Source organism: Chelmon rostratus, chromosome 16, assembly GCF_017976325.1.
Source record: "Chelmon rostratus isolate fCheRos1 chromosome 16, fCheRos1.pri, whole genome shotgun sequence".
Classification (NCBI taxonomy): Eukaryota; Metazoa; Chordata; class Actinopteri; order Chaetodontiformes; family Chaetodontidae; genus Chelmon; species Chelmon rostratus.
The window spans coordinates 23,149,571-23,176,873 of record NC_055673.1 but is presented as its reverse complement, the minus strand read 5'-3'; the positions used below and the strand labels follow the sequence as shown (position 1 = coordinate 23,176,873).

The 27,303-nt window shown below is 41.8% G+C and overlaps 1 protein-coding gene across 2 annotated transcripts in view; it reads right to left on the bottom strand.

The window, feature by feature from the left end:
• Positions 1-9,091: 9,091 nt before the first annotated feature.
• glcci1a (glucocorticoid induced 1a) overlaps positions 9,092-27,303 on the bottom strand; it is a 33,692-nt gene continuing 15,480 nt past the window's right edge. The window contains exons 3-8 of one of the 2 annotated variants that reach the window (XM_041955227.1): positions 22,547-22,636; positions 13,849-14,001; positions 11,784-11,936; positions 11,413-11,623; positions 9,979-10,099; positions 9,092-9,894 (exon numbers count right to left, since the gene is read on the bottom strand). In XM_041955227.1, the coding sequence (XP_041811161.1) occupies positions 9,579-9,894; positions 9,979-10,099; positions 11,413-11,623; positions 11,784-11,936; positions 13,849-14,001; positions 22,547-22,636 (1,044 nt within the window). In that variant the 3' untranslated portion in view covers positions 9,092-9,578. The remainder of the gene's footprint in view (positions 9,895-9,978; positions 10,100-11,412; positions 11,624-11,783; positions 11,937-13,848; positions 14,002-22,546; positions 22,637-27,303) is intronic. The other variant, XM_041955228.1, reaches the window with a different exon arrangement.

Genomic DNA, 27,303 nt, shown 5'->3' with positions numbered 1-27,303 from the left:
GAAGCATACTTAATGTACAGGTCGATCACACTCTTCAGTGGTGTGTGTGAATAAAAGTCAACTGTACGCCGTCAAAACTGAACTGAACTTTTTTTTTAACAACATTCCGTATTTTTGTTATTTCAGTTTTCCTAAATAAAAACTACATGAATAAATATTCGCTGTTTCTCTGTCAGAATTTTATTCCTGGCATTGCAAATGTCATGTCTCGTCGGGTCTGTTGATGCGTCTGTTCACAGTGTCATGTCTTGGCTTACACTTCCTGTTTTATTGTGAAACCCTAACTCTCCTCTCGTTTCAGACCCTTGACTTCCTGGTGTCCCTCCCACCTGTCTGATTGTCTGCCCCGCCCTGATTGTCTCCACCTGTTCATTGTTACCTCGTGTATATATAGTCCGCGTCTCCCTTTGTCCTGTGCCAGATCGTCTTGTGCGTTATGTGCCGTGTTGTCTTTGCTACCACAGCTAATGTTATCCCAGAGTCTTGCCAATTTTCGTTTGTCTTTGATCCTCAGCGTCCTTAGTTTTTTGCCCTTCTGCTTTATTGCCTTTTGCATAAGCGACTTTTGTTGTTTGATTTTTTGGAAAAAGTATTTTTCTTATTAAACCAGCCTTTGCGCTCGCCCTCAGTTCGTGTCCTGTGTTCTGCTTGTGAGCCCTGAAAGCCCTGACAGTCCTACAGGCTTATCAGCAAAACACTCAGATGTTTATTTTGGGAAATAGAGTGGTATGCTTGATTTCACTGAGCCATAATTTGCTCATAATATCCTCCACACTTTTCTTGATTGAACTATTTAATCTGGTTTCAATTACAGGAAATTAGGGCCAGTTCAGTCAAACAGAGGCAGAGTTCAGTCAGCTGAGGAGTACTTGTGAGCCGTCGTTGCCTGGACAAAACTGCTCAACTTAAATAAAACCTCCAGAAAAAACTGTGTAAGATAGAGATGGTGGGTGGGGTTGTCCAGGAGGTCGGGGGTACTCTGACAGTGGTGAAGGAAGCAGTCAGATCCTTGACTAAAAAGGTCAGATGTGGAGGATTTTGATGGATGTTTTGGCAGGAATGGAGTATAATAATCATGTGTTCATTTGTGTATGATCACCTGAAACTAAGAATAGTTGTGTTCTCATCACCTCAGAATGAGCCCTCAGAGAGCCCAGGGGCTCCTCTTCCACGGACTCCACCATGTTGCACCGCCAGGTTTCTACAGTAGCGCAGATTGGACAACTTTACTTGCATCAAAAGCATGTAAGTATTATCAAGACAAGTGGACTTAAAGTATTAAAAGTAAAAGTATAATTATTTTTTCCATTAAATAATTGATCGGTATGTAAAAATTCAGAAAATAGCGAGAAATGTCGTCACAAATACCCAGAACCCAAAGAAACGTCTTCACAATGTTTGTTTCGTCCAACCAGCAGTTAAAATGATTCAACTGGAACCATGAACTGTTGTTGCATGAACAATGATTCCAACGATTATCAGCATAGTTGCTAATCAATTTTCTGGCAATTGACTGCTTATTTCAGCTGTACTTGTATGAACTGCTCGATAATTTATCTAGGGGAACAACTATGCTGTCAGATAAAGGCAGACATAGAAAGTACTTTATTTCCCTCTGAAATGTATAAATATGAGGGGCCATGAAAAGAAATGACTCGAGTACAAGAACCTTAGATTTGTACAGTACTTCAGTGAATGTATTTACTGACTGAATCTGGAATAAATGTGCTGTTTGTGTGAGATTCATTACATTTTCTTCTGGATAGTGCATTCTAAAGCAGTGACTTCCAGCCAGGCCGAGCTGTACCTGAGGGGGAGCTGTAGTTACCTGTCGGCACGTGGGAAGCTCGATGGGTAGTTCAATGTGAAAGAACAGAAATTATCATTCAATAAAAGCATGAAATGTGAAACATATCAACATATTTCAGCAGCACAAATAGGTTTCTAAATGAGTGTCATTATTTGCATATTTGCTGTCACAATAGCCAGTAATGTTGAAGCTATCATAGGCCAGATGATAAGTGTGATTTAAAATGAGTGAAAACTTGCTCATAATCTTACAGAAGAAATCCTATTAGATAACGTAGATAAATGGTTGAATTGTCCAGCCTCTGCCACCCCACCCGACAGGACTATGGGGGTACCTTAGACAAATAAAGGTTGACTGCCACTGTTGTAATGTCTCCCCAGCTCTGACATTTCCAGTGTGCTCTGCCCTGGAAAAACTGTGGCTCCGCCTGCTGACATTCTCAACTCTAAAATGATTTCTGCCTCCGAGGAAGTCTGTGCATCTCAGCCTTTAATCTGTGTTTTCATTAGCGTGTGAATAAAACCAGCGGGGAACAACAACAACAACAATCTCCTATTCAGATCCAGTTGGAAGAGCGCTGTGGAAGTGTGTGTTTAACCTCCCAGCTCTGCCTTGATGCAGGGCTGATTGGCTGGATGAGAGGGCTCTGATTGGGGACAACTCGCACTAACTACCTGCTAATTTAAAGGCCTGATTGACCGGGGTGTGGATTCACAGTGAAGGGCAAACCAACCTGTGAGGCTGCATGGAGAACTTTGAATGTATTCTTACAGCCAGCGGATTCGACGTGTTCCATGTGTTCCATTATCATTTCCTCTTTGACAAATAGGGATTAGCATTTTGCATGAAGCTGCGTCTGAATGGAGAAACAGTAGCATTGCTAAGACGGCTAGAAAACAGAGGATTACAAGAGCCTTTTTGCTCCGTAATTTGATTTTAAAAGAGTCTTACCTTTGTTCTATGTGCCCAGTTAGGATGTGCTGGGAGGTTGAGATTAGCACAGAGAATCGAGTTTGTGACAAAGCCGATTAGCAGTTGAAACAGGGCCAACTGTGGTTTTCTTGTTAGAAAAAAAAAATCATTTTAGAGTAAGATTTCTCCTGTCAAGGCCCTGTATTTCCTCCAATTTTCTTCCAATACGTAAATTATATAATATTGTGTTTTACTCTAATGCACTGCACCAACATGTATTCACTGTAGCATCCAGACTGAATAGGAAGAGGTTTAGACAGCATTTAATAGAAGACAAACACAATTATTCCACCATAATAATGTGAGGACATTTTAGTTTGATCAGAAGGAATTCTGCTTCAGCTTCAGCTGTACTGTGGTCGTCTACTGCCATCTGCTGGACGATTTCACTCCCACAGGTCGGACGATGCATTATTCCAGCCTTCATTGCTTTGTGTATACCTGCAAGCAGGCTGCTGGTTGGCAGCTATTAAGCCCTTTAGTCCCAGAAATAAGGAACCAAGGCCACCAGGAACTGAAAATCCATAGTGCACATTCCTTTTTGCATTTCCACCATATCTGAGAAACTTTGAATTTTATGAAAACTGAATGAAGCAACATCTAAAGTCTTCAGTATGCTTCAAATGGACAAAGTAGTACTACGAATGTCAAACTATACTACTACTGTCTGCTAAAGTTTGGGACAAATCTGAAGACATAATGAAACCTTCAAAGTCTGGATAAATTACACATGCATCCACAAACTTGCACAGATTTTTTTAGTCGTCGACAGTCAAGAAGAAGCAGAAAGGTCAAGACTGAGCAAACGCACTACACAGTACACTGAACCGGCAAACACTTGAGATCTGAGGACGTGGCAAGTAAAACAATTGGCTGTTTTTATACCAAAAAAACTCAACCAGATGGTCAACCATGATGTCAGTCTCAAATATCAAACGTGTTCAGATGTGTAGAGCAGTGAAACCAGTGGAGCCATCACTGCTCAACGTGACTGTGGATGACAGCTGAGCTTCAGGCTTGGAAACGTGTGACAGGCTGCACCACAAAGTGCCAGGTGGGGTGTCATTGTCCAGAATGGAATTTAGCAATACAGCAGGTACAGACAGTGACAAGTAGAGGACACACTCTAGTCAACTAGAGAAAATAATAATTCTGATTCCAGATCAGCCCCAGTCGTCAGCTCAGTGTCAGCTATGTTTATCAAAACACCATTTACGTAAGGTAAAAGGTTACCAGACCTACCTGGATTAACAGGCAGCATTTACCAATCAACACGGTTAACGGAGGCTCCCTTTGATTCTTCTATTGTCTTCATTTAAATAAGACACAATATCTGTATGTTGACAGATACCAAGTAGTAAACCATATATGGTTTATCTGAACATGGCGTCTGGACTGGGTTTACCATTCCGACACCCTCAGGCTCTGGTGCTGTAACTGCTGTAGGTTCAACAGGACTTCAGTCATTATCATGGATCATGGTGTGACACAGCTGGAGGCGCCTCAGCTGTATTCTGCTTGTACAGTTGCTGTTGTTGATGTTCATAACACTAATAATGGAAGTGAGACTCTACAGACTGTGAGGTGGAAACAGTCAGCTGAAGTCAGTTTGTGTGATTTTGAAAGCAGCAACATTAGTTTGTGCATTAAGTCAATGATGAAGTCACGTTTGAGGGTTTGGGATCTTGGCCATACAGTTTAAAGCTCAAATACCAAGATTTTTATAAGAAAGAAATCTCACCCTTACAAATTAAAGGGTTTTTTTTTATTTTAAAGAAAATAGTATGTATTATATCAATATTATCTATTTATTTTTCAGAAATACTCTTATTTGCTTTCTTTATAGCGGTGATGTATGAAAATGAAGTACAGTGTCACAACATTGTTAGGCTGAAGGCAGGGGTAAGCAGCCAGCCTGGCTCTGCTCGAAGTAAAATGAAATGTAGAAAGATCCTCTATAAAGATTCATGTCAGGGGGGGTTACTCCAGTCACCCTCTCTAATATCCAAACCTTTGGCCTTCATGCCTACAACTGTGGAATGAAGCAGGCTTCAGTGACCCAGCGGTTGTTTTCACTAAGTCATGCCATGTTCCTCTGCTATTTGTACTGGGAATCCTGCTGTCCAGTGGCCAGGCACTAACTGGTGGCCCAGTACAGCAGTGACTCCGCAAGGTTTGGATTTAGAGGTGGAATCAAATCCTCAAGCAATGACAGACATAGTGGACCAGCATGGACCAATAGTAAGTACAGTTTGAACCAGGTTCACCTCAACACACCTATGTGACATTATAGGCCTGGCTTCATTGTGTCACATGCTGAGGAAGTGAGCTGAATCTTGTTTGTGTAATTTTAGCCACAGTAGTTGATCGGCTCTAGAAATGGCGATGTCAGTCCACTATTTTGGTCCAAACTGAAATATCTCATCAAGCATTAACTACTTAAGTCCTCCTGAGGAGAAACTGCAATCCTCTGAAAAACACCTGTAAATTAACGACATTCCCACCAGCCTCTGCTGTACTGAGCATGCTAACATGTGCTTAACGTCTGCATGTTAGCCTTGCCACTTGCACAAGATGCTAGCATGCTGACGGTAGCATTTAGCTCAAACAGCTTCACAGTGCCACTACCGAGGCTGTAGACTCATCATATCATGATGCACTCATCCATTTTCATTAAAGCTGATTTTTAACCAGCTATGCGACCGGCTGGGATTGTTTTTGAAGCTTCATTTAAAGCTTTTCTAACAGATGGAGATGAGCAATGTTGTTTATCCCCATCAAAGGGCCACGGGTTATGTCTGTACAAAGATGACAACAGCGGAGTCTTATATGTTACAGCAGCTGTTAACACATACAGAGACCATGTAGGTGCTTCTGAGGTATCAGCAGTGATGCTGATAGACTCCCTTCACTGATGTACACACACTAAAAAGTGGACAAAACAAACAATAGTTTTTTTTTATTGCCATTGTGCATGAACTTTGACACTGCAGGTTACACAAGGAGTATCATGTAGTGAATTGATGAACACTCTGACCTGCCAGTGATGTGCTCTGGTCACTCTCAGTGCTGGTTTTGTATCAGTTGATGGCTTTAGCAACAAACTACTTGCTGATCCAGCCCCCATGCTCAAAACCAAAGTAATGCAAGATGAGTTGCTTGTGTCAAAGAAGGGACAACATCCGGGAGGACAACACCTTTTTTTTCCTATTATTGCACACAACTAGTTTACCAATGCCAAGTATATGTGGGACATTGGGAAAGCCATAGCTCTTGGTAAGGTGCTGAAATGTCTTAAGAAACCACAACATTGCATTGAGCCTCTTTAAAAGCCACATATATATAAAATATGAATGGAGCGTCAATGCGGGAATTCTACAAGCACACCAGATATCAAAACAAATGTGGGTTATATTTCACTCTTGCAAATTAAAGTCGTGGATCATTTACACTTGGGCAGGGTGATGCAGTAGGATGGTGCTTTGCACAGAACACATGAGATGTTCAGAAGGTTTTGTTGCTTGGTGGTAGCATCAAGGTGCCTACAACACTCGGTAATCAGACAGTGAGAGGGAGGCAGGCCAGTGTGATCCTTTTATCTGTGCATCAAACAGATGAAGGCGCTGCTGTATCTGCAACCAAACATCACTGTAGCGAGTCTCTTACAGCAATCAAATCAAAAGGCTGAGAAATATTTTGGGAATGAATCATGAGTCTATTTATGTCTTGGATGCTAAAATCTCATGGAATGCTTTCAATGGAACAACAATTATCTGGATTATCAGAACAGTCTAAGTTTGGATATGCAGGATGGAGTTAAAAGTTGTACAAACATTCATCTTGTATGGCTAGACTACTTTTGAACTTGTGCAAACCGTGTGGTTATATCCACTGTGGCCTCAGGCTGGATATCGAACCTCAATACTTTCCTTGTACTGACCGAGAAGTGCTAGTGCTAATAATGCAAACTTAAAGAAACGGTACGAGGAAGCTGGCATTAAATACTTACTCATGTTAGTGATGTTCTTTATTCTTTTATCAAACTGATATAAAGCTGTATTGATTTTTTTTTTTTTTTTTTTTGGCAACTTGGGGCAGCAGAACAAGCTTAAAACATCAACATTATTTACCTTATAAAGTTGTTATGGCTAACGTGTTAGCATTAGTTGCTGCTAAATGCTACACTTTCTTCACCAGCTGGACACTAACTGTGTGTATACTGTTTGGTGGTGGGCAGGTAGAGAACTGAGGGAGTTTGTGGGCCATAAAGCCAAAGAATAAAAGAGGATAAAAGCTCAACAGAACTGTGAAGACCTGCAGAGTTGGTCTCTCCCTTTTCACATTGAATATAGCCTATGATCTTTTTTTTGATAGAGAAATATTGATTAGTGCAGCTTTAAATCATAATTTTGCCAATTAAGGTTAGGGCTAGGTAGTATTTCATTCAGGCAAAATTCTTGTGCAACCAGCTGTTTGTGTTTAGACAACTTTTAACAAAAATAGTTTATAAGAACACATTTCAGCAAGAAAAAATGTCACTCCTGTGTGTATTCTGTTGTTTGTTTTGTTGCTAGCTTTTCAAAATGCAACTATTTTTCATTAGCATTACCATGAAACCAAATCTGAGCAACACGTTAGCTGAACTGAACTGTGGCAGTGGAGGCACTGCACGTGAACAGGTTGTCAAATCCTCAACATATTTCAAGATTAAGCTAGCTGGGCTGCAGCTGAAGTCATTCCCAGGAATCACGCATTATTTCCATCCATTCAAACTGCAGTTTTCTGAGAAGTGACAGCCTTAGTGACTAGTATCTTGCGGTGGCTAATACTTAGCTTGTGCTACTGTTTAGTATGACTAGATCATTTTCAAAAAGGAAATAATAAATACATCTATTTGGATTCACAAGCACTAAAACACATTCATACTCAATTCATACACTTTTTTACTGCTAGTCCAACTTGGTCTGGTTAACCAGTAGCTTATGGTGGCTAATATTAGCTCATGTTAGCAAACCTTAGGTAGATATTGTGGTGGAACTGACATTTCAGAGTTCATTTGCTGATTTTATGACTGTACTTGTGCTACTGTCGCATTACGTTTATGTATTTACAATCATTCTGTTAGTGGCTGCTGTTCAGCTGAAGACACAGCCACAGGATATCTCATCAGGTCTAAGATTTTTAGGCAGCAATGACGGGGTTGCTTTCTAATTCATTCATTCATTCATTCAAACTGTATTTTTTGTAACAGCCCTAAAACATCTACAATGTTATTGACTGATATAACAGATACTGTATCTGAAGAAATCTTGGCTGATAGAGCAGCGGAGAGAGACTTTCAAATGGAAACGCCCTGCTCGGCTCATATCTCGGTTGTTATTCTTTAACAATCCAACTTAAAAGGGATTTACATTTAAAAAAAGTCCTTGATTGTGTTAAAAGCTGAAAATCGGCCAACATACCTTTCTCCTTTTTTAAAAGTCACAAATATCAATATTGGCCTCAGAAACCCAGCATCGCTTGGGTTCTGGCTTTGATTAAGTCATGTTGCACAATAAAACTGCTTCTTTGGCTAAGAAAACTGAGGTTTAACTCATCAAATAAGATCATTTCTAGCTCAGAAAAATGTTTGTACAACTGCACCTCCAATCTGCACCTGAACCAAATGCTTCAGTTTGATTGTATCTTCATGTGACGGTACCGCAGACTCGTCCACTTCTGGTCCACTGTCACCAGGCTCAGGAGAGCTGATCACACCTCGTCTTCAGGCTGAAATAACGGACAACCACTGAGCGTCATCCAAGTCTCTGTCCAGCATGCTTCCATCAGTACACACACAGCCAACAATGCCGTCAGTCACAGTGTGTGTGGTCCATACAGTATATCCCACCACCGGTCAAAGAAGGCAACCATGACGGGATGCCCTCTACTTCAACCCTTTACCCTCTGCAGCAAGCTAGAACGAGGCCAGTCTCAGACTGGACTCTGGAACAGAAAGGAATGATTTGTCTGGGAATGAGAAAAACCAGGAAAAAATGACAGTGAATCTGTTCTGCTTTGTCAAGCTGCAGATATTTGTATGGACATACATTCCAAATTACCTGAGTATAGACTCTGATTGTGAAATACCTGAAGCGAGGCCAGATGCAGACACTGTGCAACCAATTTGAGGCCGTTTTGTGTTTTTCTCTTTGCCGAATTATTCTCTCGTTGCATTTTCTTTAGAGAGGGTTTAACAATGTGACCTGGATAGTGTAAACATAATCCTGAATAGTACAGCTGTTTTTCCTGTTCAGTACATAACACAGCAATACCGTTTTGGATTTTTTTTTTTTTAAACAAGCATTTTTCTTTCTTTTCATAGAGATATATGTGTGTATATATATGTTTAGAGAGCTTATTCATACTGTGAATGTTGAAAGAGAACACAACACATAATTTAATCAGAAATATACTACCAGTTTAAAATGCATGCCCCTCCCCCCATCCATAGTGCTCCATTCTTCCCTCCGATGCCTGCATATGATAACCTCTAACCATGGTCCTTCCCTGCCAACAACAGCTCAGACATTATGCAGGACACAACATTAAGGTGGCGAGTCTTTGTGGTGGCGGTGGTGGTTATTCGGGACATTGTTGCTACGTCATGCAGAGATAGGGGGGGGTGGAGGGGGTCAGCACAGAGAGACGGAGGCTCCCCTGGCAGAGCAGAGGGAGGTGTCGGTGGGACAGTCAGTGGTGATGGTCGGTGGTCGCTAGCGTGGATCCCGGAGCCAGAGGCCAGCTCTGCTCAGGTCTAGCTGATGGCCGGGCTGTCTGTCTGGGGATCTGCAGTCTCTGAGGGCGAGCCGGGCTCCTCCGGGGGGTCGTCTGTGCTGGTGCTCGTGGAGACCTGAGTGGGGGCGCCGTAGAGCAACGTGGCCCCCTGAGGCTCTGAGATGAAGCCCGCCTCCGCGTTGTCCTCGTCCTCCTCGGGCTCAGAGGCCGGGGTGAGGTGCAGGGAGCCGGGGAGTTTGACGGGGCAGAACGCCGAGCCCGTTGGGATGAAGTTGACCTTGTTTTTGTCGGGGCAGGAGAAGAGGGGGACTGATGCAGATGTGGACTGCCTGGAGCTGCAGGGAAACATATGCCGTGTCAGAGAGGAGGATCACACATTCCTGAGGCAGCACAGAGTTCAACACAGTATCAGTCTATACCTCATCTCCTCAAAAGCTTTAATCTTCTCACAGCCCTCTGGCGGCTCTCGCTTGAACATGTAACTGTTGTTGGGTTTGGGCGAGGAGGCAAACTTGGGCAGCGGTGAGCTGCTTCCACTGTCTGTGAACACAGAGATACAGGATAAGACGCAGGCTTAGGGGCAGTCAACATCAGCAGCGTGTTTTTTTTCAGCAGCTTTAATGGAGCAGTTTTGATATCCACCACTTATCTATCAGACAAAGTTGATGCACAGTAACGATCCACACGGATTCCAACGCCACCTCACACCTTTCTGCCATTTTGTTCTCTGCAGAAATTACTTGAACAGTTGCCTGTGGAGATTCTTCACTCACATAAATGTGAGTGTCTGTCTACATCTTACAAACGTGAACGTACCAATGACTGCAATGACTGATCAAGGCCCACAGCTTCACTAAGATCTTTACAATCAGCACAATTTCAAGGTGGACGCCCATGATTAGTGTCACTAATCCAGAATCTGACCAAATCTCTCCTTCTGTTAGAGTTACGGTGTTGAATAATGGCCAGAAAAGGCTTTTTGCTGAACATTATGATGTCACAGTGAAGCTGACCTTTTGGTTATAAAGTGCCATCACTTCATCACTTTGTCCTATGAGACATTAGTGTGAAATTTATCTGCATATGAATTCTTGAGTTATGGCAAACGATATGTTTTGTGAGGTCACAGTTGCCTTTGACCACCGAAATCTAATCACTTCAGCCTCGAGTCCACGTGGACGTTGGTGCCAGGTGTCGTAAAATTTCCTCGAGCTGCTCCTGTCATATCACTTGAAGGGAAAGGTCAGTGACCTTGACCTTTGATAACCAAAAACTAATCAGCTGATCCTTGAATCCAAGTGGACACTGGTGACAAATTTGAAGGTGGGGGGACTCAGTGGACTGTGCCACATTTCTTCTCATAATAAGAAGTCCATATTTTAAGCAGTCAAAAGTAAAAGCCTCTGCCAAAGCAAACACACACATCATAAAATCAGAGTTCTGTGCCAAGTGCGGCAGGGCCCGGTTTGCCAGCGAGATGGAAACAGACGATCTGCTGTGGTGACCCCTAAACAGGGAATAGCCCAAAGATGATTTTAAGCAGCCAAAAGTAGCATGTTAATTAAAGTCAGCGTGCCTTCAGCCCTGTCATAGGAAACACATTCGTCTTTGTCAATGTTGAAATGTATCCAACAACTTACATATAATAGCTATAAAAATAAAAATAACACAGGCAGAAGAAATCACTGCTGTGGGATCTAAAAGAAACTTGGGTGGAAACTATATGAAAAAGTAGACATATGCATGCCTTTCTAAAACTGCAGTTTCTAAGGATCAGTTGCAGGATGCAGTTCTGACTGGACCGGTCTAACAACATCATGCCAATGCTTCCACAATGACATGGAGCTCTTCACCTTTATCCCGGTCGTACAGTAGATCCTCTGTGGAGTAAGGACTGCCGTCATGTGATCCTGGTGGGCAGGCAGGTGAGGGGCAGGGCGACAGGCTGGAGCAGCTGCTTGACCGCCCGGGGGCTGAGGGAGTCTGGGTGTCCACGCTGCGGGTGCTGCTGCTGCGCTGCTGGGGAGGGAAGGGGGCCCGCCGACCATCGGGAACCTCCAGGGACTGCAAAGTCCAACAGCAGACGGACGGCAGGGAAGAAATCAGAATATTAATCAGAGCTGAGTAACGGTGAGTGCAGCGTAAGAGCAACACACAGGTTTACTGACACACTGGCTTGAGAAACTCTATCCCCCTATGAGCTGGAATGAAATGGGAGCCCCACCTTCAGCTCCTCTTTCTCTCCGTTGTCTTTGATGAAGACCTTCTCCAGCTCATGGTTGATGCCCTCCATGCTGCTGGGCACCCTGGAGATGGAGGGCTTTGGCACTGTGATGTTGGACAGCGGCATCTGGGCCGACTTCGACATGGAAAACTGCTGCAGAACACACACACACACACACACACACACACACACACACACACACACACACACACACACACACACACACACACACACACACAGACAGACAGACAGACAGACAGACAGACAGACAGACAGACAGACAGACAGACAGACAAACAGACGGACACACAGACACGGGGTGTTTGATTAAGAAAAGGCATGTCCTCCTGTCCACCTGGCCGTGATATAATGTGAGAGGTTGTGTTTACAACAGCATACGTGCAGTATCTGTTTCTGTGCTTTCAGCTCAGCTCTCAGTACTTTCACACACTGTATCACCTTCAGTTCACTGATCACTTTCAAGTGAGCAGATGTGTTACGTTACAGCAGATGCAAACCAAACATATCATGCTTGTGCTGCTTCCCATTAAAGCTTCCAATCAGCAAACCAGCAGGATATTTTCATTGTAAAGAAGCAACAAGAAATTCAATGTGATTGTCACCAAGTTAGAAGAGCTTCATTAGTGGTGTCAAACAGGTTCAATCACTTTTGCATATTACGTATTTTGCCAGCATGGCCCAGGGAAGGGGGGCTCTGAGCTGCTACCACAGCTCACCTGTCACTTTGCCAGAGACACAGTTGTGTGGTACAGCACATTCCAGCACGAGACTAGATAAAACGCAGTAAGACCACCATTGAGTATTCAGATGACAGTGCGGTCTAAGTTGGATTAGAATTAGTAATCAGTTTTAAAAAATCAATTTAAGGTGTAAGCTACTGTGGCTAGCACACATGGCAGCCCTGTACTGTTTAAGTCCACAGATAAAGACTCAACACATTGGGCAGCTCAGCATAAGCAGCATTTATCTACTCCAGTAAATGATTCATATTTCATCATCAGCATTTCCAAAATGTAACTTTCCTCACTGTGCACAAGACGAAGCTTTTGTCAGTGGGAGTAATGAAGTTTTATTGACCTTAAGTGCTATTTGGTTCGACTCTGTTATTTTGTCTTTTAACTTCCTGTCTTCACAGGAAGTAGAAAATGTATCGCACTGCAGGAGATGTCAAAATGTAGTGTAATGTTAGAATTAAAAAAAATACTTCAGCCAGAAAAAGCAGCTGGGGGCTCAGAACAAAACAGGAGATGGAATGAAAAAAAAGAGGTCAAAATCAGAGCGCAGATAGCACATGTACGTGACTCATTAAACTAAACAAACTAAAGAAGTGATTAACATTCAGGCTTGCTAATCTTGCCCTGAAACATGACTTCACGGTAGTTTGCAAAGTAGAGAGCAGACAGGGGGTTCTACCTTTATCTTTTTGGCATCCAGCATATCCCTGCAGCTCTCGCACCACCTACTACAATTTATTTCACCGTTATCAGCGGAGAGTAGCCCCTCAATTTCCACCATAGATTGCCCTGTGGGACAATGACTTGACCGTTTGTTTTATGTTTTTCAAGGTCTGTAGATGTAGTGTCTCAAAGAACTGAAACTGAACTACAACTACAATTTTAGAAACTGAAGCACAATTTGGATTTGTTTAAATTCACTTAGAAACTTGACAATTTGCCAAATACAAATTAGATTGAACTAATTTAAATTCATAGAGAATATACTATTACTGTTACTATTTGTAACTTCATGGCAACACTAATGTCAGTGCCTCTACAAGTAGTAGTAAAAAGTTCTTATTACAGTCTGAATTATAACAGATGATGACACTTTCTTTTGGTTTGCACTTTCATCACCTTCATATCACATTAACCACACATCAGTACACTGCTTCGCTGCTAGTCTACACACTCCACTGTTCATCTGAGTTAACCTTAGGCTGTGATGAATGCAATATTTTAAATCAGGTATTTTGAGTAACACTGATATCATTTTCAGCCCTACCACCTTGAGCACACTGGTAAAGATTGTTCAGGCAGCGCACTACCTGAACGTGGCTGGTTGTGGAGGTGTGGTTGGTAGTGCTGGTGAAGGTGGTGTAGGTGATGGTGTTGCACTGGAGGGGGGGCAGCCGGTCCTTGTCTTTACTGTTGCGTCCTCCCTGTTTACTGCGCTGGAGGTGCTGCCGGAGCTTTGCAATCTGCTAGAATCAAACGGGAGAGGAGGGGATGACGCAGGAGACACAAGACAGGAGAGAGACAGAAAAATTTAGCAAGTAGGTGGACCAGGAAGTTATCACAGAAGTCAATTTATGACTCATAGAAAATAAATAATAACATGCTTCCTGCACAGTCAGACTTTGACGTTGCTTTGTGAACTTAGCAACTGTGGTAGCAGCTGCTGCTCCCGGTATAAAGTCTGCTTACTCTATATCACTTAAGCTAAAGAGAACCAACAGTGCAAGCTGGCTTGGGACTTATATGACCTTCTCATACATTCATGAGCAGCACCAGATTTTGTTTTCTTGAAAATATGACAACTGAGCAAACTCCATCCACTTACGATAAAAACACCCAAAAACAAATGAATAAATCCTTTCAACTTGAATCTCTTGTTTCTTTATTGCTCCTAAATGAGTCTGATTCCCAGGCCTGTTATACAGCAGCCATTCTGACTTGTTAAGCAGGATAAGCACAGGTGGAATGAATACCATTCAGGATGGCTCAGTTATAGCAGTCATGAAATGCAGTGCAATAATTGATAATGTTATTAGTCACACCAGTGTTTGACAACTCATCCTTCCTTTTCTCCACGTGTTTCCGGTTTGTCTCCGCCATCTCCCACAATGGTTTTACGTTCTCAAGAGGAAGTAAAACCTACAAAATGGAGTTTCTTACTGTTGACCCAATACAAGTCTGTCAGTCTGTTCCCAGTGCAGCTGGCAGAAATGACATCATCTGCACTGTCAGTTACTCTGTGTACTCCGGTGCTACCATCGACATGTTAAGTCTTTACCACACAGTTCCCAGTAAAGTAGTGGGGTACCCTTTCAGGCACCGCTAATGACTTTCAGTATTCACATATGTAGCTACATTCAAGAACACTTGTGTCTTGTGCCTTTTCCCACATGCCATGGCAATGCCAGAACAGATGGAGCAATGGACCGTCCAGCAGATGGCGGCACAGATTTACCTGGACATTGATTCCTGGTCCCATTCACACATGACCTCATGCAAGAAATGCTCCTTAACACTTCAGGGATGGACTGCATGTGGAGGGGGCGTAAGTGATTTCACACAGTTGTATTAATACACAGAGAGTGGCATATCTGTATGTATCTGGATGTGTTTAAGTCCCTGTAAAATCCAGTGAGAGAAAAACAATGGAGGGAGGTGATTGTAAGTGTTGTGAATGTGTAGACAAGTTTTAAGCTAAGCTCTGCTAAACCTAGTTACTCTTCTAACAGTAGCTGTTCATTTCTTAAACTGTATACTCTGCATTGGCCCCATGTGTCTGTCTGGCAGAGAGATGAAGGAATTCCCAGTTCTCCACTGTACACCAGTACTGCAGGACATGTCCATGCATGTTCACACAATCCTGGCACTGGCACTCTTCACCACAGAAAAACAACACATGCAGTACTTATCAATGCAGGCTCTGTGTAAAACGGCTGTTATGTGAGCCCCATATTTGGGCCACTGAACCAGTTACATAGTGCAGTCCTGCAAGTTTTTGTTTTCCTCTCAGCCCAAGTCCTGCACTTCTGCAACAGACAGTGGAGTGAATCAAACATACAGTACTGTTGGCGCTTTTAACTGCAGTGAGATCACAACACTGTGCAGTCTCAGCTCAAGATTTTCCCTTTCATAGTAATTCTATCTATTGTAAATCAGAGCATTTCCTGCATGGGGTCACACACACAAATAGGTATTCAAATGCTAAAAATCTGAAAGATGCATCTCATGCCAAAAATAAAGAAAGTCTCAGAGCCGCAGGCAAACCGAGGAGTTTTGTAGAACTTGTGACGGGCATTTGTCAGTTTTCTGACTATTCATACATTAATAATTATTCAATTAATTGAAAAGAAAAATGGACAGGTTAACTAATAATGCAAATAATCATTAGCTTCATTGAGGGTTCATTTTTTGAGACAGTTCCAGCTTTGCAATTGTTTTTTCCTCGATTGTCCCCATATCATATGATCAAAGTTCCACACTCAGGTCAGGTGGTGAAATCTAAGCCTCCTGAGTAATCATCATACCAACACAAGATTCAACTCAACTCTCGACCCCCAGGTAGGGAACACTGCATGAGATCTGACTGAAAGCTCCAACAGTCGATAGCTTACATTATTTTTGTACACATGAACTGACACCAACAGTTGCTGTCAGTTCAGTCCCCCATACCGAGCTCCTATACCAGCCTTCATTAGTCTAATGTTTTATCTGTAAGACCGACATTTTAATGCCCTTTTTCATAATCTGTGATGTGAAAATATTAGATTTCCACACAGTCACATAAACTAACAGTGTGAGTCCTGCTCATAGTTCAGTTAATGAAATCCTAGTACACCATGGAGCGTCTCTCCTGATAGGCTGTTTGTACCAACAGTACTGTCAGCCAAAGACTGAATCACACTGGACGGCAGTAGAGGAGGTCTGGTTCAACAGTAGTTTAGCCGACTTCACTAACATTCAGTGCCAGAGCTGAGAGCTGAGAGTGTTGAAGAAGAGAACAGAAAGATGTACTGCCCTTCGCTTTCATTACGCTTCTCTTCCAGGACAAGACTCGCTTTGCAATGTTTACAGCCTGCCATGCTGTGTGTACAATGACGCAGCTGAAAAGAAAGGCCAGTGGTTCGACTGAGAAAATGCGAGTCGACTTGGGGTTATGTTATATTAAAATACAGGTCTCACAGTTCTGTCTGAATTGACCCAATTTGCAGTTTTCAAGGCAAGTGCTTGTGGCCTCATGTCCGTGTCTGAATTGGGATCAAAAAGATCTTCAGTGCTCTCAGTGGGACTCTGCTTTTGGGTGAGCAGAAATTGGTGTGCGTTAGCTGGTATGCAGAAAAAAAAATGTGTGGCATGATCTGCACTGGTGCACCTAGCTGTTCTCTGTGTCTTTCCACAGCCCCTCCTACATTACCTTCAGGTAGGCAATATCTTATAACAAGGAGAAACTCGGTTGTCAGATCTGTTTTGTCTGAACTCATTGTATCATGTGTGGCCAGCCTCACAGATGCTTGTCACTATGTTGTGTTGCAGGCTGGTCAGGAACCACAGCTCTTCTCCTTGACGTGAAACACATCAGTACAATGCTCAAAGAGAATTGGGTGCCCTCTCTGAGTTGTGGTAGAACAGAAGGGCTTTTCCAGTGAGTGTCCAGTAGATGTCATCCAGACATTCTGTACGTCGCCTACTATGGCACAGTCTAGGTGTAACTTTTGAGTGTAAGATGCATTGTGGGAGCCATACGGTGCATATGCAAATATTTCCACTAGGCATTTGCATATTTATTTAGTTTCAGACTCATCTTAAAATTGATTCATTTGTTTCTCTTCAGTCTACACACAATGCTCCACAATGGCAAAGCTGAGTTTTTTTGTAAATTCAGTAAAAATAAGCTACTTAAATATCTTTTAAGCATTCAGACCCTTCAGTTAGTACTTGGTTAAAGCACCTTTGACAGTAATGGCAGCCTAAAGTCTTCTTGGAAATGAATATCCAGGCATGACCTTTCTTTTTGAAATTTCTCCCATTCTTCTTAGCAGCATCGATCAAGGTCAACCAGACTAGGGAGCGCTGGTGCACAGCCATTTTCAGATCTCTCCTGAGATGCTCCATTGGGTTCAGGTCTGGACTGGCTTGGCCGCTACAGGACTTTCACAGAGTTTTCCTGAAGCCACTCCTGTGTTCTGTTGGCGGTATGCTTCGGGTTGCTGTCTGAATTGTAAACCTTCCAAATCAGCCTGAGATCCTGAGCAAACCAAAAGTTTTTCACTCATCATTGCTCTCTATTTCTCAGCATCCATCTTTCTCTCAATCTTGACCAGCCTCTCAGTCCCTGTCACAGAAAAAACCACAGCATGACACTGCCACCACTGTGTGACTGTAGGGATGGTTTTAATGAGGTGATGCTGAGTACATGGTTTTCTTGACACATGCCGTTGGAAATTGTGACCAAATCTGTCATCAGAGTATTTTGCTTCTCAAGGTCTAAGAGTTTGTCAGACTCCCAGCCGGCTGCCTTTTAGTTAGGAATGTCTTTCGTCTGGCCACTCTGACATAAATGCCTGACTGGTGGAGTGCTGCACTGATGGCTGTCCTTCTGTAAGGTTCACCCAAGTCCACAAAGGAACTCTGGATCTCATTCATAGTGATCATTGGATTCTTGGTTAGCTGTCTGATCGAGGCTTTGTCCCTAATCACTCAGTTTGGCTGGACGGCCAGATGTAGAAAGACTGTTGGTGGTTCCAAACTTCTTCCTTTTGAGAAAGATGAAGGCTTTCATGTTCTTGGGCATTTTCAATGCTGCAGAAATTTTCTTGTATCCTTCCCCAAATCTGTGCCGTGACACTCCTGTCTCACGGGTCCACGGACAATTCCTTCAGCCTCATGACGTGCTGTTCTCTCTGACATTACACCGTCAACTGTGAGACTTCATATAGACAGGTGTGTGCCTCTCGTAATGTTCAATGAATTCAGTTAGGCACAGGTGGACTCCAATGAAGGTGCAGAAGAATCTCAAGGACTACTGATAGAAGTAGGATGCACCAGAGCGTGGAAAAAAAAAAAATCCAAAAAACTGATTTTGCTTCCTTATTGTGGAATTCTGTGTGTAGACTGATGAGAAAGAAAAACATTTTAACGTGAGACTGAAACAACAAACTGTGGGAAACTTAAAGGGGTCTGAAATCTTTCCACACACTATATATCCATTTGAAGACCATGTGGACTTTGATGAAGCCGAGAAAAAAAAAATATTATGGGAGCTTTTAGTCAACATCTGGGACAAGAAGAGATGTGTGTTGGAATATCATTTCTGTTGTTTGGAATATGATAACACTCAGCAAGGCTGGGCAATGGGAGGTGGACAGTTCCATCCAGAGATTCTATTACATAACCTCTGGCTCTTCTTTCCATTGTCTCTTTTATGCCAGGAAATATTCTTAGAGAGTAAGAACAATCAAACATTTTAAAGAACTCTGCGCATACTACAGACTTGATACTTTGTTTGTCCTGAGTTGCATAAAGCCTTGTCTTGTCTTTGTCCTTCCTTGTCTGGGTGGACAACTCAATATACCTTTACAAGGCATGATCTTGGAGCATGACCTGTCTGTCAGATTTCCACCATCAACTTTAGTCCATTTGGAGGAGAATTTGATTTGGTAGTAGGATATCCTCCACCCAGCTGTGCTCTGTAACAAGAATGCTGTCTTTGATCCAGGGAGCTGGTCCTGGTTGGGAAGCTGTATTCTGTTTTTCATTGCCACATAGCGTTGCAATGCTTTGCAAGGGATGGGTTTCCTGTCAACAGGAGCTACATGAACATACTCTTAGTCACCAGGCATCACTTTTTCAATTTTTTTCAACTTACAATAGCTTTTACACAACTATGACAGAAGAGCCAACTAAAACCACAGTTTTCTTTTTAGAGTTTTGGGCAAGACAAGGTTTGTTTTGACTAAAAAATGATGATGCTCAACTACAACATACCTACTTTGACGTGCTGTCAGATACAGGCAGGATAAGATAGATAAGTTTGATTATGCACAGTTCTTTTTCTGCTGCTAGGTGTAGAGTCTGTGAAGCAGCTGCACTGCCCAGGTATGTCTGCTCCCTTGCTCCTTGTACCTTATCTATTGATATCTGTGGAATCAGTGTCAGCACTGCTCCTCCTCTGCAGCCCCGTAACTCAGTAACGTGCCTGTGCACACATTAGTGAGGGCTGAGCTGTCATCCGGCTGGCCCTTATTGTTCCCTTTGCTGCAGGAGGCAAAGAGGAGCCAGCTGGGGTGTGGCTGACCATAAATTGCAGCGGGTTATGGCCATTTCCAAAGAGGGGAAGTGAGTAGTTAAGAGTGAGATAGCGTTATCTGCCACCTCCCTGCTGCTGCTGAGTATCAGCAGGGTGGAGCTAAGAGAGGCTGATAGTGCCATGCCGTGTGCAGCTTCAGAGGATGTGTTTGTCCCAGCTGTACACCATCAGCACCATAAAGACAAGATACGAAACCTGTGATGTCACAGAGGAGGGAGGTTATGCAGCCTGAAGAAAATTTCAGTAATACAGCAACTGCAACACTTCATTCACCACTGTTTCATCAATTCTGTCACACAGAAAACTTGTAGGTCTGACAGCTAAAGGAATTCACCACTTTTTTTCTAGAATGCCGTCGTCTCATCATCAATTATTCCACCAAGAGATGAGTTATAATCCTGTAGTTTTAGACAACTATACTCAACTAGACTAGACCTAGATCTAACCTCCCCTTTCTCACTAAAATCCTTGAGAAAGCAGTTATCAATCAGTCGTGTGACTTTCTACATAACAATAATTTATTTGAGGATTCTCAGTCAGGATTTAGAGTGCATCACAGCACAGAGGCAGCACTGGTCAAAGTTACAAATAACCTTCCAACTGCATCAGACAAAGGACTTGTCTTTCTAGATCTTAGTGCTGCATTCAACATCATTGATCATCACATCCTATTACAGACTGGAACCCTTAACTGGCATTAGAGGAACCGGACTAAGCTGATTTAAGTCGTACTTATCAAGTACCACAAAGTTCTGTGCTTGGACCGATGCTATTCACCCTATTTCTGCATCCTTTTAGGCAACATTATCAGGAAACATTCCATAAAATTTCATTGTTATGCAGATTATACCCAGTGGAGTCAGATGAAGCCAATCAGTTAACTACATTTCAAGCATGTCTTGAAGACATTATTATTTTGATATCAGGCTGCCCCAATAAATTACTGAAGACTCTCCAGCTAATTCAGAATGCTGTGGCACAAAAACTAGGAAAACCGATCATATATCTCCCTCATTAGCCTTTCTGCACTGGCTACCTGTAAAATCTAGAAAAAAATTTAAAATCCTTTTCCTGACCTACGAAGCCCAAAATCGTGAAGCATCATCACATGTGAAAGAGCTAGGACCCTACTACCCGAATAAAACACTGCATTCACAGGATTCAGGCTTACCTGTGGTTCCTAAACACTGCAAAAGCTCAGCTATGAAGCTGCTCTCCTGTTCATTCATCTTTCAGTCTCGGTCCTGGGTGCAGACACCCTCTCTATGTTAAAGAGAAGGCTTAAAATGATCCTTGTTGATACAGCTTACAGTTAGTGACTGCTCAGGCTTGCCTTGGACCAGCCTCTAGTCATGCTGCTATAGGCTTGGACTGCTGGGGGACTTCCAATGACACACTGACACACTCCATCTGCATGCATTCATGTCCCATTAATGCACGTTACCAACTTCGTTTCTTCCCCAGAGTCGCTGTGCTTTCGCCTCTCACAGCTTCCCATGGATCATGACTGTATGTGGATTTTGAATCATGGTTGCACCTACTGCTGTGGCCCTGCTTGATGCCCACAGCAACTGTTATTATTATTAGTGATATTCCTACTCATTTATATACATATTGTTATTATGTACAAATACTATAATATACTATTTTTATTAGTAATATGTCTATTATTAATCTAGCCGTTTATTATTATTATTATTATTATTATTATTATTATTACACATTGCTCTCCCTCTCACTGTCTTTCTATCTAAATGGTCGAGACAGATGGCCTCCACCCTGGAGCCTGGTTCTACTCTAGGTTTCTGCCAAAGCATTTAAAGAAAACATTTCTCCAGTTCAGGTCATTCTTGTAATCTTGTGAAGTAGTTTGTTTTCTAGCACTGAGGTGATATAAGATGTACATATAGGCTTTATTCTACAAGGCCAATTCCAAAACATGTAGGAAAAGGTAACTAAAAGCAGAATGCAATCATACTTCATGCACTTGCTTGTAAATGACGGAGCATTTCAAAGATGCCCCTTTCATACCCAATCATGATACTTTTCTTTTACTTTGTCTTTTGTTGACCCAGTCCTAACTATTTTGAAAGCCGCATAAACTGAATCAATGAAGTTGATGTGGATAAAATAATGAATATTTTGTCTTTGTACTGTATTCAATTGAACACACGTCAAAAAAGATGAGCAAGTCATCACATTCTGTTTTATCTGTTTCGCACAGTCCCCACTTTTTTTGGAATCAGGGTTGTGAAATGGCCATATTAATATAGAATAATGAGTGGAGTTCTTTCCTAATTTATGGGGAAGGCCAACCCACAGTCCAGTGCAAGTCACTATGATGCCTCTTAAAATGGCAAGCTTAAACGTGAAACTTATTACTGAAAATGCCAACTGTATCTCATGACTGCAACACAAGATGAGTTATGTTACTCAGCAGGATTGTGTTATCAGCATTGTATTTCATGACTTAATCCAACATTTCATTACTTCTAATTTATCATGTTGTACTGTATGCTAACATATGTTCTGTTGGAGGGCTTTAACAATGAGTTTATTATGAAATTAGATATTATAAAATAAAGTTTGTTGCATCAACATATAATTTAAAAAACAGTCTGGCTATCATAAACATGCAGATTTAGTCCTGTGCATTAAACAAAAAGTTTGGCCTAAATGTGTTTGAATCCATGTTAGTGTCATGCCTCTTTCAGCTGGTCGGCGCTGCCCCAGGACGCAGAGCGCTGGTGGGTGCTCCTCTTCTCTCCTGTTTCCTCACTCCAACATCCAGGAGTCTGAAAAGAACATCACAGCTCCATGTTACTGTTAGCACACTTGGATCTGAACTTGTTTAACAATGTTCTCAGCTGACTTTTAAAGGGTCATTCTGGTTAATTACAATTTGGATCTTATTTTTGTAGTTTTGGCAACCATTCTTATGAGGTATAATTACATTGTACTCACTAAAGTCTGTCAAAGAGATAATCATCAATCATCAAAATCATCGACTTTTACAGCAATAGATGATCAATGTGCCAAATTCATAGAGGCGGCATGGACAGACTCACATGTAGTAACACAAACAGTTCTCAGTGAAAGCTGAGCTGCGTTCTGCGACACAGTGAAAGAGCATGTCAGTGAACTCTCTCTCTCACCCAAGCACACACACACACACATATTCCATACAACCTCCCGCTCCAACATCCCGAGGAAACTGAACTGCTGTCTTGCTCATCTTAATAAGTCCAAGTCAAAGAGCCATTTGTTTATTTTGGCAGCAAGTCATAGACTGCCCCTTATTCTGTCTGCTTCTTCTCTGTCTTAGGGAGGATGAAGCCACCCAGAGCTTCAATGAAAAATAGGTCAGAAGATGCACTGTACACATACATGAAGTATAATTTTACTATGGAGTTCTTGGGGGTTCATATGGGTATTGTGGTTGGTGGATCATTGCTTAGAGGAAGTAATTTGCTGTACCTGACTGTGTAGCCCATCTAGCCCTACAAATTAAAACTACTGGTAATGTTGGAAAACGTTAACAGTAATCCTCTCCAAGAGCACCCTCTTCACAGCTATAAAGGGAAAATTTACTACAAACATCACCTACCAAATTCATGGTCAAAGTCACGTCTGTTTGTCTATTTACATGTCTGCCATGTGAATGTCTGGTGATACCATCCAACTGTACATTAACATGAATAGTTTTGTGTGACATACTACATCATGCAAAGCTCTGAATCACTGTCCATGTCTGATTTGTTTAGTGATTCAGTCAGGGTCCACCTCCAAGGCCTGAGTGGGGATTATGGAAGGATCAGCCCCAGGGTGCCAGGAGCCAGGTCAGGCAAGAAAACCACAGACTAGACATTACAGTAATTCACTACGGCCTCTAGAGGTACAAAGTGGTATTACGAGACAGGACTGACCCCAGATAGCTGACTAGCATGCTAACTTTAGTAGGTATCTGCAACACAATACAGAAATGCCATGTTTTAAACTAAAATTTTGACCGTATCTGTACAAATTGTAATGCCCAACCCTATGCAGTTTTATATTCCTTGGCTACTCATTAGCATTTTTAATTGAGAAAGGTGTAAAGAATATAGGTAATAATTTGCACAATATAATTTTAAAATGAAAAGGCAACAGAACTGTTGTTTACTTGTAGAATGTAGAAGAAAGTTCCCAGGATAACTTTTGTGAAGTATTATTGATTATTTTTACTATCCACAAATCCATCGATTATTTTGGCATTAATTATTTGCTCCATAAAAATTCAGAAAATGGTGAAAAAAGTGTCATTTCTAAAGCCCAAGTAAACTAACTCAAATTACAAAGAAGGGCAGTAAGAAGCTGCAAGCAGTAAAACTTTGGCATTTGTGATGATCTGATATCAGCGTGTTTGCATTGTTCGTACAACATCATAACTATGCCACTCCGGAACCATCATAGAAACACTGTTGGGATGTCACAGCTTTGGGAATTGGGGAAAAAGACCAGAAAAAGACACACAATGGGAGCAGTTAGCCTTCCCAACACGTGAAAAAACTAGGTAATTTTGTTGCTTAAACCGAACAAAATCGTAACATAAAACTGGACCAAAAAAGAAAACAAAAATAATAAGTAAGTAAAATTAATAAGTCAACATTATAAAAAACTACTTGGATCAATTCAGCTTTAGCGGTCCCTAGCATAACACATAAGGAAGATACAACATAAATACTAAATTCACTAAGCAGTAATCTGTTATCACCTTATTTTGCTGATGTTCGAGGGTTGGTTTAGTTGCCTCTACAGGCAGGCTGATGACTGATGGTCTTTAAAAATAAGCAAGCAGGAAGTGAGAGGAGAAGACATCCTTGCATATAAAAACATTTATCAAACAGCAGCCCTCCCACAATCAGTGCTGGGGTAATGTATTAAAGTAATGCATAACTTTTTCATAATAATTAAATAACATGCATTGCAACAAGATTTCAGTAATATTAATACATTTAACTTTCTGCACAATACGTTACTACCTGCTATTGAACATTCGGCAGCTATCAATGATGTCAACCCCTTTAAATCTAGTCAACTTTGAAGGAATGTTGGAAAAGCTTGGGTCAAGAAATGCACCACCCACCTCAGTGATAGTTATAACCATAAACCAGCACAAAACTGATAATGATCAACATAAACCACCATGTTCTGAACACACACATTGCGGACTATTTTACCAAAATTAATGTTACATAGCAACATTAGCATTTTGGAGATTTGACAAACTACTCAGTCCAGTCCAGTATGATGGGAAATGTGTGCTGTTATACCGACAGCTTTTAGCAACGCGGCGCAAAAGAGGTGTGTGTGTGTTAGTTCTCCGACCAGGTTGCAAGATATAGATAAATAACTTATTTGGTGCCTTTTTAGTTAGCATCAATTTCACATTTACGCGTGTATTGTTGAAAAACAGACTTGAAGTGTAAATAACCACTTCAGGTCACGGTTACGCCCGAGAAGCACAGCTGAGATGCGAGCCTTCGAGGAGCCTGTGAACACAGCTGCGTAGATTAAAATGAGAGTGCATCGCGTGCGTGAGGCATGCAAGTGAAAAACAGGTCTGATAAAGCTTGTCAGCAAAATCCCTGCCAAAACCAATCACAAGGTAAGCTAACATTTCCACAGAGGCCAAGTTATGCTGAAGCTCATTATTGTTACAAACCGTCACAAGTAATATAACCATAATATATAACACTCGTCTTACTTCTGGGGTTATTTGGGTGAAAGTAACACAAAAGTAGTATAACTCACTACTCCACACAGAGAGTAATGTTGTAAAGTAACGTATTACCACCAAATTAAAGTAACTTGTAATAATATATTACAGTTTATTACACTTTGATAGTATCTTGCCCAACACTGCCCACAGTCACGCTTTTATGTCACTTCGAGAGTTAATAATACACCTGAAGCTCAGAGCAAAGAGGTCATCTGGCTTTTGAAGCTCCATAGATGCGTAGGTGGTAAATGTCACACAACCTGGAAGACACAGGATGTATAGGGCAGTGTGTGTGGAGACATCTGAGGTTGAACAGCATGAGACAATGACAGGGCAGGAAGGTGTGGGCACAAATTAAGGTCAAGAATGACACAGAGCATTACTACTACAGCATAAGCAATAAAATGACACCAATGCTGTAAGGCCAGAGCTAATACTTAACTACAGCCATGGACGAAAAGTGGATACAGTTTTCCCACACAGACAGACAGACGCAAGGTCCACGAGAAGTGATCCAGTCTGGTCTGTCGACAGGATGATAAACTGATATATTTACTTTATCCTCAAAAAACATTGTAAAGCCTTTACAAGTCCAGTGCTGCTAGCTATGTGACCTATAAAGACTGATAGTGGTGACTCAGACAGTCAGCACTCAGGCTAAGGCTGCAGATGGTCAAACTGAAGATGATGACGAAGATCATCCACTTATGGCACACCCCTGGGGTGCAGCTCTACAGTCTTTAGAGAGGTCTTATGTAAGTGAAAAAAAAAAACAAAACAAGACATTTGCAGACGTCACCTTGGGCTTCAGATAACTGACATTTTACAGACCCGCTGATAACTGAATAATGGACACATTCATCGCTAATGAAAATAATTGTTACTGCTGCCATAAACAGAATAAAACAATACTAACGATTATGTCAATAGTTTAGCTTTTCAGTTTTCCCTTCAAAATCTGGCTCATTCACACAGTGACTAACACAAGCAGAAGGCATCCACTGAGATGTTTGCATGACTAGAACAGCTGCACTAAGATACATCATCAGCGGAAAAAAGCTATTATAAAAACAGATTGACGAAGGCGCGACTGATCGCTTTGCAAAACCATGATCTGATCTCATTTTCAAAGAGATCAGATTTAGAGCAGCTCTGTAGCCTACAGTCCTAATAATCACTGTTTTCCATTCATCTATTTCCATCCATTCCATTCATTTCAATTCAGCTGTGTGGCTTTGATACTGTCACCTTGGCAGAACTGTGGCTCTGAGCTGTGATTGGAGACCTTTGGTTTTAAGCTAATTTAGCCTGGCTCAGAACAGTACGGTGAATGGTAATGTTAGCAGGCTTTAATGGATGCCTGCAGAGAGATGCCATCAAACATGAACACGAGAATAGCTTCTGTGGCAGTAAACACAAAGCATGGACACACTGTGCTATGTTCAGAACTTATAGACAGATAGATCTGACCAACAGTAGCATTACCTTAACCACAAAAAGGCTACAACTATGTACTGGGATTTCCTCCACACATCTTAGACTAGATGCTTGCCCAGTGACAACACAAGTACCCAGTACCTTAAAAGGGCAAAAGTGATTTTAATGTGGTTATCATAAAACTGGTATTATAATATTTATATCACTGGAAATGTTTAAGATCAAAATATATCTGAGGATCACTGTGTGTTAATATGATGACAT